Genomic DNA, 15,059 nt, shown 5'->3' with positions numbered 1-15,059 from the left:
TAACAGATCAAATCATGCAGTTAGACCAGAAACTATATTCTAGCCTTATGTCAGTTGTTTGGTACACTCCTGCTTCCTCCTTTGAATCAAAGGAATTTATTCTCTTTGCCCTCCTGATGGAATATGGTCCAGTTTAACTGGTTTTCCACTGACATTACTGGCTCTTACATGCAGCTGAGTTTTTTCTGTGTTTGTTTAGCAACAGCAGAGCTGGCCACTAGAGGAATAGTAGTTATTTCATAGGAAAGTAAGGATTAAGAGACTAAAGCTCAACCAGATGAACTTCTGCAACCCGAAGATCTCACTTCATTGCTATAAATAGCAAGAGGAAAGAGGAAGAGAAATTCAGAACATGGACCAAAAAAACATGTTAGCAATATGGTTGCTAAGAGAAAAATAACAGTTCTATGAGATAATATTTTCCTCAATGGGAAAGTAGCAAATGAAAAAAATAAAAAAATGGGGGAAATACCTCCATTTTATCTCCTTATTCACACTAAGCATCAAGCTGTAAGCAGGAAGAAAATTGTGTCCAGGGTACCAAATGTTTCCCCCTGAGCTTTTTGTCTTGGCCCTTGGGTGTTCTTTGGATACTTATCCAATATAAAATAAGGATTAGGGGTGTTGGGGGGAGTATTAATAGCAAGAATAGACTGTGCTGACTAATTATAGTGGTAGGAACCAAGATGTAAACATCAGACAATGCAGCCTCTTTCCCCTTGTGTGACTTGCAGCAAATTATCTTCCTTCCAGTCTCTCCTACCCATGAATATTGCTCCGTGGAGATGAAGGAAGGGCTGCTCTAACAGATCTGCTAATTAGTATTTCCAATCTGCAACCCTTGTCTATTTTTATTCAGAATTAAAAAAGGAAAAAAAAAAGCCAACAAAACATAAACCCTGAAACCAAATATCAGGAAAAACCACTCAAAATAACAGAATGTGGTATTTTGGTTTACAGTTCAGTACAGAAATACTAGTATGAGATCACTGGAACCATTCTCCTTCTTGATACATATTAGTAACAGCATTTATTGTCTCCAGAAGCAAAAGATGCTGCATTTAATTTGCCACGATCTCCAGCTTCCAGTGTCTTCCTGTTAGAAGCTCTGAATAAAAGCAGCATAGAAGCAATGCCAGATTTTAGAGCAACATCTCTGAACATGGTTTTACATTTTCGGTCGGTGCAAAGCCTCCTACTTTGGCTGACAGTCAATGGCTTCAGCTGACACTTCTCAATGCAAAAGATGCAAGTTAATGAGACTGAATAAAAGGAAATCCACTTTGTCACAAGCCTCATTCATAGTCAGGATAGGATTTCTATTTATTCAAACCCTGTAAATCCCTGTGCCATATAAATGTGTATGAGTGGGAGGGGAAGCCTGTGATCCTCTCCTCTCCTTTTTTTCAGTGTCTCACAAATCATGGTCAAAGCAGGCTCTCACTTTGTATCAGCTTTGTAGCATTTTATAGCTTTCCAACACAACAAGTTGGCACCAGATAGCTCTGAGAACCTTATAGTGCTAAAGAAAGAAGGGTAGCTTGGCATGAAACACTGTCATCCCGAACTGGTACACTACCATAGTGCAAGACAGGTGTGGAGAAGAAACAAGGTGGAAGTGGTTTGCACTTGATACTTTGGGATCTGAATTCTCTGCAGACTTCTCTCTCACATACAAGAGCCCTGGTGTGACAGGATCATCCCCAGAAGTCTGCTTTTCCTGCTCAATGTAGTACGCCAAACAGATAACTAAGGAATTCACCTTGGAGTACAGATTAGGCTTGTTCAAAGAGCTTCATCATACTGAATCATATAGAATGATATAATTGCAGAGAAAGAGGAAAGAAAAAAATTCTAACCAAAGAAAAAAAGAAAAAACATGACCTGGTCCTCCACTGCCTGCCACAAGGGTGGAGATGTGAGGAAGATGAAGACTGGCAGTCCAGAAGAGAAGGCTGACCACTCTTCTATATTAAGAAAGCAATGCAAGTTAAGGGCCCCACCAGGGTCCATTCACAGCCCACTCCACTTATTTAGAGATGAGGTGACTATAGCCCCAGCCACCAGTGCAACCAAACTAAACAGGGCTAGGAATCAGCACCTGGCTGCACTCCACTGCCTTCTACATTAAACAGCATGGCTCTGTAATTAACATGCTGGGTTGGCACCTCTGTGACAGAACAGCCACTGCTTGGCCAGCTATGCCAGGCACTTGGAGTAAAAGGGTGAGGGTAGCAGCAGCAGTGCAGACATGACCACTAGAAGACTCTTCTTTCTGGGGAAAAAGTTTCAAAAGGAAGAATCCAGGAGAAGAGTAAAAAGTAAACAGTAAGTAATTCTGCCCATTTTAATTTCCTGTCCAACACTCAAAACAAATGAAAGTCTGAACCTTTCTGCTAAATAGCCATATATGTCAGAACTATCAGCTGAGACCCATTTTTTGGAAAAATGTACATTTTTGGCATATTATTTCCAACCTGTTTAACTGCCCAACCCTTGAAACATATTAAATCTAAGACCAGTAAATCTGTTTAAAGGAATGAAACTATTAGGTGAAGTAATGGTCTTTGCAGTCAGTGCTAGACAGAAAAGCATATCAAATGAATTCATGGGAGGAAGAATGATCTCAACAATTATTGTTCCATAAATCTGACTTCTACCTCATGTAAAATAACTGAATATAAGGATAAAAAAACCCCAGAGAAACTGAACATCTGAAGTCACTAAAGGAAATATATGTGACAAAGAACATATATTCACAAGTAAATACTGCAATAAAAATCTTAGTGCATTCAAGGCCTGTAATGGGTATTGTGTCTCAAGATATTTTGAAATACAGAAAATTGGTCTAGACAGAACACTAACATCTAAAAGTAAAAGCTTTTAAGATGGGTTGCAAGCTAACAGGTTGACTTCTGTGAAATTCAGCATACTGTAGCAGACAGCAATACAAGAATCATGAAGCAGATGCATTAGTGATGCAAAAGAGAAAAAAACATTACAAGGAAATTCCTGACACTTACTTTCAGAAGATTGAAAACATCAAAAAGAGCAAAGGAATTGTGAAAAATGGTGCATCTAAAGAGACAAAATGAATGGAACTAACAAAGCCAACTAAAAAGCCCTGGAAAAAACAAGTTAGCATAGCTGGTGAAACATCGCTCAAAGGGAAGGAAGACAAAAATCTGAAGGTACAGAGATGAGATTGCAAGGCAACACAATTGTAAGAAATGCAACAAAAAATTACATCAGATTCTTTATGTCACAGAGAGGGGAGCTAGTCTCCACTGTGGTTCATCTAGAACACTGCATTTAATTCTCAGTCTAATAGGAAGTGAAATAAATTTGAAGAGGAACATGAGAAAAGGCTGAAGAAAAGAGAAAAAGAGATAAAGCTCTGGGAAGATGAAATGTACAGTTTGACTACAGATGTAGTGTGATTAAAAAACTAAATATGGGAGGAAATGTTTAATAAGAGTGCTTTCTATAAAGTTGGGGTATGGACTCAGCAATTATGGTTAAAGTCCTTGGGTTTAAGACTTTTATAATGAGGGCAAAGAAAATAAGTGGGTAACACACAAAAAATAAACTCTATATAGTCTGGTGGGGAATATCTGGCTCCATGGAAGTACTTGACAAACAAAATCAAAACGGCAGCATCACTCAGTAGGCTTTGACTTCCAGGCATCTTGGGAGGTAGGGAAGCCACAAGACACTTACTTTCCCCTGGGACATCTTGCTGGTTATCCTCTGGCTGCTGGGAAATTCCCATTTTTGATAAGATGAGAGTGGCACCATCTCGGACCTTTGAAAATACAAACACAGAGATATTATTCGAAAGAACCACGTGCTACTGAACTTCTTTCTTAAACCATAAACTGGGGTTTCTGTAATTTGTTGCAGGGAATCTATGACAAATGCTAACCTTCCAAGGCCTCTTGGGCAACTGGTTCTGCAATTCAGATAGACTCCCTCCCACTCTGTAAGATCTCCCATCAACACCTCCTCTGAGATTACAGAAATATTAGGAGCATCTTCAAGGCTTAAGTGGTTCCTCAGCTTGGTGTGGGTACCAGGGATTACCATGAAAACGGAGAATCAGACCTGTCTGTTTTCTTAGGGAAAATTAACCAACTTTTCTCTTTTCCAATCAGGATTAACTGTTGTTAGAAAGCAATAAATAGCATGAAAAGGAAAGATAAGTGGATTGTAAGTATGTGGTAGAGTGCCCATATGAAACCTAAAACAGACAGTACAACATATTCTCTCCTGATTGGGCTTTTGAACAAACCAGACCAACTCAAAATCTATTTAACAGCACTGCAAGGATAAAGACAATTCTCAGGAGTAGGAAGTGGTAGAGAAAAGATCAATACAGAGACCTAGAAAAAAGTCAAATGCTCAAAATGGAATTTGGATTTGGATACTTCAATGCTGAGGAAACCAAGGTGCTGGCATTTAGGTTTTGTGTTTTTATATAAAATGCTTAGGGAGAATATCTAGATCCAGCCTTTCACAGTTCAAATCTTTTATTGACTAGACCCGTGTTTTTCTTTTGGTTCTTTATCATAGAATGGTTTGGGTTGGAAGGGACCTTCAGGGTTTCCAACTCCCCTGCCATGGGCAGGGACACCTTCCACTAGACCAGGTTTCTCAGAGCCTGGCTTTGAACACTGCCAGGGATGGGGTATCCACAACTTCTCTGGGCAACCTGTATGTAGCACTGAAATTTCTCTATAAACAAATGAAGATTTTATTTACTACAATAAAACAGATAACAGGTGTGAACAACATTTTTGAAACACCTTACGTTATAATGCATTAGTGTGTTGATACGTTTCCATCTGCCATCTCTTTGGGATGTTAAATCCAAGTCTGAGAGGGTCTGTGCAGTAGAACCTGGACGCCATTCTAAGGGGTAATTAAAGTGAGAAAAAACAGTTTTTAACAATGTACAAAAAATAAATACTCCATGAATGTTTAACAGACCCACTGACACATTGTGGAACAGCAAAAGAAGTAATGAAAAAGAAGCACATGCCCCAGTGCTGTGTTTTTTATTGCTTAATCGTTTGGTCTTTATTGCATAGAAGTTTGCATGAACTATTCCTAATCATGCATTTCCTAATCATGCATATAACTTCTGATTATCTTCCATAAAAACTTAAATTCCTTCTCATAGAATTCAATAAATATATATAAAAAGATCTGCTATCAGTCCAAAACAGAGTAGGATTTTATGGAATAGAAAAGACATTTTTATGGGATTTACTAGGATTTTTGGAAGTGCAAGAATTCCATCTTCTACTTTCAGATTAATGCAGTAATGAAAATATTGAAAAAAGTAACAATTAGAGCTTTTATTCTGAGTTTATTAGGCCTTTTAAGAAACACCATTTCTTTTTTTTTTTTTTTTTTGTCAAGAAGAGAAAGCTATTTTGAAAGCCTTTAAGGAGGATGATTTTCAGAGACTAAGTGGTACATCATCTCCTAAAAGTGCAGTTCCTGTAAGTTATAATTCTTTTGAATAACCATGATAAAGGCAACTAAAAATCAGTACCAGTTTCTGAAATTGCATCATTAATTCTCCATCAGTTAATTATCCATGCTGTCATTATCACATTAATTAGTACCTGAGATACTGACTCTGTCAGACATGAATTCATTTGTGCCAATAGTCATTAACAGGCTCTTGCAATGCTGATGATACTAAAACTTTAGGAGTCAAGAAAAACTAACTCTGTAAGAAAACATTAATTTTTAAGGCATATTCAGATTGCTGCAAAATGCTTGTATTTTTGCATTCAGCTGAACATTAATTCAGTTTTTTAAAAAAAAAACAAAACCATACCAAAACCAAATAACAAACCAAACCACAACCAAGAAATAAAATCCTCTTATAGACATTTTTTCAGAAAATACAAAGTCACACAACAGGTCTCACCTGTTCAATATAGCATCACAAGTAACTACATACCAAGAACTACACTGTCAGCTTTGGGCCACTGAGAACACTGGCAGATTTCGATAGACTTGGTCTATTATCTTCTCCTTCACTTGTGATATGGTATCACAGTTCAGCACTTTCACAGGTATGGAATCATTTCCTCCCTCCTGCACATATACATTAACTGTCTGTGAAGAAAAGAATGTACTGGGTTATTAAGGCAAATCAGTGCTGAGTTACCTCTGAATCTGTTTTTCTGGGTGATTTAAATGCAAACAGTATCTGAAATTCACCATGCAATGGTTATTGCACAGCAACACATATTTGCAATGAGAGTATGGATTATTTGAGGGTTTATTTGAAGGATCTTTTGCTGTTAGGCAGCCAACAAGCTATCATAAATTCCAGTTAATTTCTCCCACTATAACAAGACAGAAAAGATACAGAATAGATTTAGTCATGTCAAATATGCTAATATTATTAAGTATTGGGAGTTTATTAAAGAGAAATACACAAGAATAAAGCAATTGGATCACTGACTCCTTACATGCTTCACATTTAACCTGGTAATTCTAAACATAAAAAAGGTCAGGTATTGCAGTGCCCAAATTTCATGAAATTCCCAATAACCATTTGATCTGTACTTTGTTGAACCCTTAGAATATTATGTGCTTTTGTCTTCCTTTATGCTTTCTTCATGGCTGTGGTTTTAAAGATGAGCAGACTTCTTCTGTACATATGGTAATTTAACATGGCTCAGCTGATGAGCAGTGAGTTGTACAGCTCTCCAAACTTTACCTCCTGTTACCAGCTGTTCATTAAACATAGACATACACATATGCATGGACATATAAAAATAATTTCTACCATCTTATGTGTTTGAAAACCTCATTTACTGCCTATTGTTGTCATAATAACTAATAGCTCCAGGGAATATACCTAAGTAGCTTATGCTAGTTCTAAAATATTACTGTTTTCTAATAGTATTGACATGGGTTTTTTTAATGTTAAAGGGAATTTCATGAAAGCCTGTAATTTGCTAAATCTGGAGTGATTTTTTTTGAAAGCAGCTTTGCTATGTAAGTGTCAGTTTCAATACCCAATAGACAAAAGCAAATAAGAAAACCATGGCCAGAATACCTCCCAAGAAGGAAGAAAACAAAAAACCATCCCAAATAGATACTATGAAAAGCCTCTTTCTTTCACTAGAAGAATCAGTACTACAGCTCAGGGCCCTTGTGGATCTTTTGCCAGACAGGTAACTTAGGAGGGCAGGCACATGTGAAGCACTGCAGCTCCCAGATACATGTACTCCTGCCAACCACAATACTGAATTTATCACATCAGACCTCAGAAATAAACCAGCATAGTTGGTATTTTGAAAGAGTGAGGAAAAGCTATGCCATACGGCAGTCAAATTAAACATGATTGCACCGTCCCTTGACAGGAACGCTCAAACTAATCATGAGATTTCACCTTCCTTTTCCTATTAGCTTTATGGTAATTAGACATGATTTTGCTGCTGGTTCAGTATGCAGCATGTCATTGTAACCAGTGATGCAAAACAGACTCATCTTTTAAATAAGAACAATTAGAGAGCAGACAAAGGCTCTATGCTGTACTTACCCACCTTGTCTCACTTTCAGGCAGAAGTGAAGGAATTAACTCATGCTTTAACCTACATTGGTGCACAAATGCTCCCTAACTGTTCAGAGTTATATCATCATCGTCATGCCAAAGATCCCAAAAACTAATGGCAATAGTACCCCCCTCCATAATCTTTTGTGATACATATATACACATATACACACATCTCATCAACTTCCATGCATGCACATACATAAAATATTTGTTTGATGGGAAATCTCTAAGTCTAGACCAAATACTGCTACTGTATAATGTTATAATATTTAATATCTAGCTAATATGCATGTTGTGCCCACATCTGATTGCATACATGAATTTTCTGCCTTCACACTGGTCCATTTAGCTTAATTGCAGGTTTTTGTTTTTTTTTTGTTTAAATGAAAAGAAACAGATCGAATAAAGAATTATTGCCATTAGGACTTACATGATGTACAGTGCAAATAAATTTTGTTTCCCATACACAACAGAGATTAAAGCCAGCATTACCAATCAGTGTGTTTTCTGTGAGTGGCACTTATAAAGATGGTAACTCAACTAATCCCCAAAATACCCGTTGAACTTAAAATTTCTTCTTGCCCAACACATCCTTCATCCAGGCATTCTAGGCCACAGTCTGGTGACTCCATGAGTGCAAGTCCTACAGTATACTTCTCCTATCAGTTCTCCCATCAGCATCCTTTCAGAATAAATAAAATAGTGATTTTTTTTTTTTCCCCCAACCTGGGACTTAATAAACCTTTTTTTAATTTTCTTTTCCATGCTGTATATATGTCACTGCATCTTTCTCAGTTGAAGACAACTACAAATGACTCCTAACATGTCAATAAAAGAGAAGTTAGAAAGTGAAAAAAAAATCTTGAATTGGTCTCTGAAGGACAGATCTCTAAAATGATGTTCAATATGCTTAGCATATTAGCAGCAATCACAAGGAAGAAAACCTGAAGTTCAAGCATAATGGCAGTGCAAGAATTCTGCAAAAATCAATGAATTTAGATGGGAGAAGAGGAGGAGCCAAACATCCTGACCACTTTTCAGACCAACTGAAAATTATGAAAGGGATTTATTGAATAGATTCTGCACTGGCAGTATTAGAATTTTATTTTAGAAGATACTTTATAATCTGTTTTCTTGCTTGGAGACTTGTTTTGGTCAAACTGGTGACAATCCTGCCCATGACCAGAATTTCTATGCAGTTCACAGTAGTCTAGAAAACTATGTACAGACTTAATACTATAGGAATTAATTGTAAAATACAAATGATTTCATAATCTACTAATCATGCTTTGCTTACCAACTGTGTGTACTCTACATCATCTCCCAGTAAGCCTGTGTCATTCAGTGTATACTTTGCTTTCTTTAGTACAGCATCCACTGGGCCTTTTTCTACCTGGTGTTTGATAGCCTTGAACAATTTATAAAGAGGCTCCCCAGCATTGTCCTGTGTAAAGGAAAGAAAGCAAAATCAAAAGACATACTAAGTGCATATTTTTAAAGTGTTACTGATTAAAAAAAACCCCACAGGCAACACACTTCAACTCTTACCTTGAGGTACTGATATAAACAAATAGACATCCAGTTAGACAACATCCTCTCAACAACTGTTTCAGATCTGAAAAAAACCAACCATGAATATAGTAAGGGCACTTAATGACAAGGTTTAAAAAATAACAACAGTGCTTGCTTGAAATATAATATTTTAACATGCTTAACTGCATTCAGTTTCCTAATGCAATGATTTCCCTATAGAGTCTTGAAAGCATATACTTGCTTTAGGATAAGTGCTTTGTATTGCTCATCATTCCAGAGTAGGTACCTTCATCTCGCTGCTGAAAAGCACATATCCTTTATTCAGAATCTTAAATTGGGTCTGTGCTGTGAGAGCTAAAAAATTAACCCAGTTGTGCAGTTACTGGGAAACAACCTACAGATTACAAAGCTACAACATACACAGAGCAAGATCTATTAAAATTTGTTGGGAATAACATCTGGATTAAAACACTAAAGCAAGCCCTCACTAAATGCACAATGCAGCTGATTATGTGTGCTCATTGTGGAGCTGATGTGTGGTGAAAAGGCTAGATCATTTAGAATAAAGTTAGATTGAAAAGTAAATGAAATGTTCAGTGTGGTATGACAAGTGTTTCTACACTGCAGCATTTGAATAAGCAGTCCTGTCCAGCATCCTGCCAGTGCCTTCCACAGCTGCTCGTGGTGGGCTTGTCTTGCTAATATGCTTGGGCCAAGCTATTTCTGGCATTTCACCACAATCACTCAGCAAAAGAAACACTTTTACAGAAAGCCAGAGGCATACAGAAAATATGACAATCATTCAAACCTTCTTAGCATCAGCTTTGGGTTTTTGGCCACAACATACTGCTCCATCAGTTCTAGGAACAGGGTCCTCATGATGTCAGTGTAGTATTCTAGTTTTCCATGTAAAGCAACAGTCAGTAAAGATGCAAAATACACTTTAGCTCGAGCAGAGAACTCCCTTTGGTTTTCCAGCGTGTGAATAAACTGAAAAAGAAAACAAATGTAAAACCAAGGTAGATGACAGGTTTCTAAAGAACTTCAACACTTGTCTGCACTAAGAAGATAAGCAATATTATTTTAATATGAAATCTCCTAAGCGCTAAATCAAAAAATTATAAGAAAATGTTGCCTAAATTTTGGTTTTAGATACACAGTGTACTGGATGGACCTAAGGAATGCTTATATACTTAACTAAAACTTTATTTAAAAAGGATGTTTTAATTAAATGCAAAATAGTGTTCTGAGACAATTTTAAAAGAGAAAATCAGCTCCACTCTCCCCCAAATTCCCAGTCCTTTCACATCAAATTACAAAGACACTAATGTAAGTACACCTGTAAATGTGCTCTCATCTGCCGTAAACTCTAATTCTACCATTAACTAGCTCAGCACTGGATTCTCATTAAAAAAGAGAAAAAGCCAAAAGCCTAAATCTATATTTAGGTGTCTGACAATGAGCTTCAGTTTTTGAGAGTGAGCAATTATAAGTCTCTTCAGAGCAGCTGTGAGCACTCATCAGTCTTGATGGATAGGGCACTTGAGGAGCCTCTGCCTTCACAGGGGCAGGGATTCTGGTACAGGGCTGTCCATAGGTGACTCCCTGCAGAACCAGGATGGAATCAGCACTCTCTGATCACATTTCTTAAAAGCCTAAACTAAGCTTGAAACACCAGCTTTTATGCCAGATTGGGAAATACCTGCTTTTTACAGCCACTGCAATGTGACTAACTCCATATTACACGACCTGGCACAAAAATATGAGATCCATCAGCAAGCTCGGGCTCTGATGCCCTGTGTCTGCAGTTGTTACTGTCAAATGAGAACCATATGAAAATCACTAATTTTTATTAATTTTGGTTCAGTTGTGCTTGCAAACCTGCTGTCTTGCACACATATACACAAGTATGTCTAGCTAAGGGACAAGGTGAATCTACTTCAGTACTCACATTAATGAGAAATGATTTGCTGTTGAGGAGGTTGGAGAACTGGTACAAAGCCTGCTCCACGGTCTGGCGCCTGGCCTCAGGAATATCCAGCTTTCCTGTAATCATCACATCTTTCTCTCCATCTTTGGAGGGCAAGAAGAAGACTCTGTCTGTGTATGTTTTGTAGTCTAGTACTGGAATTCCAGCTTCGTTGATATCATTTGTCTGATCCTCCATCTCTATCATTAGATCTGCAATATGCAATGCAGTTTAATGGCTCAGTTTAAAAATTCTGCAGGCAATACAAGCTCCTTGAGTACCTTGTAATAGTGAAAAAGCAGCTCAGCAGCAAAAACTTATTTCATCTCACATTTTCTCTTGCTATTTTTAACAATCATCCTATTTACCATAACCACAGCTAATCCTATGGTAACATGAGGATAACTGCCTTTAGCATTGATGGTTTCCTTGTTGTTGCCTATCTGTAAAAGGTCCTTTATGGCATCTGAGTTCATATAGATGAATGTAGGATTATAGTACGGAACAAGAAAAAGACATTGCAATATTTTTTGCTTTGTTTTGGTTATATTTTTCTTTTTTCCCAATCCACATTCTATACCCTCTGAGTCTAGTTAGTACAGAAAGTTATTTTAAAAATACAGCAATCCAGAAAAGAGAGGTTTAAAGTGTAAAGCAAGCTAATTTAATAGGAAGAAAGAGGATGGCGGAAAGGAAGAAGGTTAATCCACTCACTGAAATTGATGGAAATATTTCTGTGTGACTCAAAAGCCTGAAGATTTCAAAAGGGACAAAAACTAGAGAATCATGCTTTGGAGCAGCTACTTTAGCTGAAGGCTTTCCAATTATCCAATATTGCTGATTGATTGGAATACCATGTTAATTAATATAGTGACCTATTGTCTCAGGAGTTTTATTGCTCTCATTCATTTGCCTCTTTATTTTACAGCATTCATCAAAGCTGAGGGACAAAGAATCTTCTGGTTTCCCTCTGTGTGGTATCAGTACTTCCTTCCTGCTGTCCATTTCCCTGGCTGCCTGTGTTCCTGTGTATTTTAGAGAGTTTGCACTTTGTGCTGTTGACATTACAGTTTCACAGTATGGAACCAGAACATATTTTGACTTCAGTGTTTCATTTAACTGTAAGTCAAGGTGGATGTAGTTTAGGAACTGGATTACTCCTTAGATATGCATTCTACTCCTCCAGAGTTTATACTCTGTGGAGCAGAGAGGAAACTTTCAACCCAACAGGTAGTAGTAGGAATATGCAACTCTCTACTCTTGACCCAGTAAGAGAAAGGTACATTCTCCTTTCAGAAACAGGTGTAGAGTGCCCTGGGGAGGTGGAGAGAGGGAGGGAGAACCTTGATAGATCCTCTCACAGGTCAAAATGCAGCTTGAAATGAAGCCCATTGGGGATTGAGTCAAACATTTGTTTCTACTTTGTGTCCAGAACCTGGAAGGAGTTGGCTTTCCAGAGAAAGCAAGAAGTTACAAGTAAAGAGCATCCTGTCCCAGAAATGCCAGAAAAAACGAGACTGAGGGAGGCTTCCAGCATGGCTGAAATCTTTGAGGTACCCTGAGCTTCTTAAATTTATGTCAAACTTTAACCTGAAATTGCTGTTTTATTCAGTCTTGCTTTTTAGCAACTGTCAATATGAAATGGTGTTTCCTCTTTAGTGATAAAGCACGTGGGTATTTTTTTAAATAGAGATTATTTCAACATGACCCAACAGCAAGTATAATTCAGATAATGAGGTGACATTTCATGGTAATCATTTAGGCCAATATTTGCAAAGTTTGCACTCAGATGCCTAATTTAAGTGTTGCAATGAGTAGCTCAACATGTGAAAATGCTGAGGCTTCACACACCCTGCTGCCTTCCCTGGGATGATGCCTCTACATTTACACAGAACAATTAGCTAGCTCCTCTAATCAAGCTAAAGATTTTCCCACAGTGAACAGGGTAAAATGCTATTTCTTTCCTTTGAGTTTACCAAATTATCCTGCTGTATGCTGATGGCTGCAAATAAATTTTGCAGCTCTGAAAACAGTTTTAATGTGCATCCATTGCACACACAGTCATTGTGCTAAATATTAAGTGCACTGTTAGAGCTTATAAAACATTCTTATCTTTGTGTTAATGGCCAATCACATTAATGGCTATAAGCAACCCCAATCTCAATTAGTTTCTACTCCCAGTTTCTAACTCTGTTCTACCTTTGGACTAAAATAATCAATTTCTTTTAATAACCTCAGCTACCTATTTTATTTTGTTTACTTCTCTCATACAGAATAGCAAAATATCTGCTCTATATCAATGTCAGCAATGAAGACTACTAAGATGTATTGATTATTTGTTCCCAGAAGACAGTTTTAGTGAGCTAGCACCATTCCTCCAGCATGCCTTGATTGCTGAAGAGGACCCACAGCAGTGAAAATATCTGTAATACCTGTGAACTCCTTCTTGCACCGGTCTCTGACACTCTCCTCCAGGCCTTCAAGTTGTGATTTAATTTTTTCATACTCTCGTTCTGCTTGTTGGCTCTTGCGTCTTTACGGAACAGAAGTAAGATTTTAAAAAAGTTACAAAATGCAAAAGTAAATAATTTGCAACAATTATTGCATTTTTTCCCTTCTGAAAGGGAAGCCCAAGGACTGGAAGAAATTTTCATTGCTTTGATTTTTTTAAATACAGCAGAAAGAAAATGGAGGAGAAAAAGAGCAACAGTGGCCGAAATCTTCATTCCATGTAATGCAACTTGGCACTATGATGAGCTGGTTGCTTCAAAGCAGATTTGGCCATTAATTTAAAATCCAGTAAGAAGTATCTTCAAATGCTTTCAACCATATATCAAGCACAGAAACTCATTTTGTATGCACTGAACAAGGATTGCTTGCAACATGGCTCTAAGCCACCCAAGAGTGTGTCTGGGATCCAACTCAGAAGGTTTGATGGAGGTTCACAAGAACTGTGCAGCTCATGTTTCAGCTGCATTGATATGTACCATAAGAGTGAAATCCACCCCTTCCTGAGGGACAGTATGAGGTCCTCATTACTAACCTTAAAATTGGACCAAGTAGGTTTTATGTTAAATACAGACATATATACTGGCCTTTCATGAAGCGTGAATTCCAACAATAATCATGAAGTTTGTGTGTGGGTAATTTAGCTTAGTCAAAACCACCTACAGTGCTGACAGAGGCAGCATAAATGTTGACGGGCATCGATACAGCATAAGTTATCTCCTTCACAAGTGCCACTTTAGCTGCCATTTCAAAAGGGTATGTGTGCAACTCAGTCTGCACATGTTTACTTGGGAAGCCTGGGACCAATTGTGTTTATATATAAAGGAGAAACTGGGCTAACTGACACCAAGGAATTTGGCATGCGTGAGAGGAATGAATTGGTGCTCATACATATTTCCAGCTGTAACTCCTTTTCTTAACTCTGCAGCTCATAAAAAAGACGAAGATAGTTCTGTAAATCAAACTGAAAATAATCAAGTAGTACCTTGAAAGCTTTAGGGAAACAAAAGCACCTAATGAGAAGAACTTACCTGTAACAGATGATAGAAATGCCAATGATTACTACCATAGGAATAAGTACCAGTGGCAAAATGAGATTCAGTGGAATATCAGTCACACGGTTATCGTATTCCACCCTTCCAAGGATCCATTCCCGGTGTCCAAATTTTACCTAATTAGATAAAAACAGACATTTGTCTCAACAAGTGCAAATGTAAGGTGATCCACTTCTCAGTTGCATTCTAAATTCTTAGTAATTTTCCCAAGTGATTTTCTAGCTCAAACTGCCAAACAGAGGAAATACTTCCAAATATTTTAAACTGAATATGGGTCACTAGCACTTTATTTCATGAAGTAATTTAATTTTGCTGAGCTGAGGAAGAAAAATCCCCAGTCTGTCTGGCTAGAGTTCTACATTTCTATATAATGAAGGTGGGAGGCATTTGGCAGCCTTGAGACTGC

General features: G+C 37.6%; 1 protein-coding gene across 1 annotated transcript in view; it reads right to left on the bottom strand.

Moving 5' to 3' along the window:
• PLXNB2 (plexin B2) overlaps positions 1-15,059 on the bottom strand; it is a 245,525-nt gene that overhangs the window by 11,147 nt on the left and 219,319 nt on the right. The window contains 10 exon segments of the mRNA XM_056510938.1: positions 3,721-3,805; positions 4,811-4,911; positions 5,978-6,014; positions 6,016-6,135; positions 8,886-9,032; positions 9,137-9,203; positions 9,930-10,111; positions 11,073-11,302; positions 13,523-13,623; positions 14,630-14,769. Coding sequence (XP_056366913.1) covers positions 3,721-3,805; positions 4,811-4,911; positions 5,978-6,014; positions 6,016-6,135; positions 8,886-9,032; positions 9,137-9,203; positions 9,930-10,111; positions 11,073-11,302; positions 13,523-13,623; positions 14,630-14,769 — 1,210 coding nt within the window.

The sequence above is a fragment of the Oenanthe melanoleuca genome, chromosome 1A, assembly GCF_029582105.1.
Source record: "Oenanthe melanoleuca isolate GR-GAL-2019-014 chromosome 1A, OMel1.0, whole genome shotgun sequence".
Classification (NCBI taxonomy): domain Eukaryota; kingdom Metazoa; phylum Chordata; class Aves; order Passeriformes; family Muscicapidae; genus Oenanthe; species Oenanthe melanoleuca.
The sequence above is the reverse complement of the archived record's forward strand: the minus strand, read 5'-3'. Positions and strand labels throughout refer to the sequence as shown.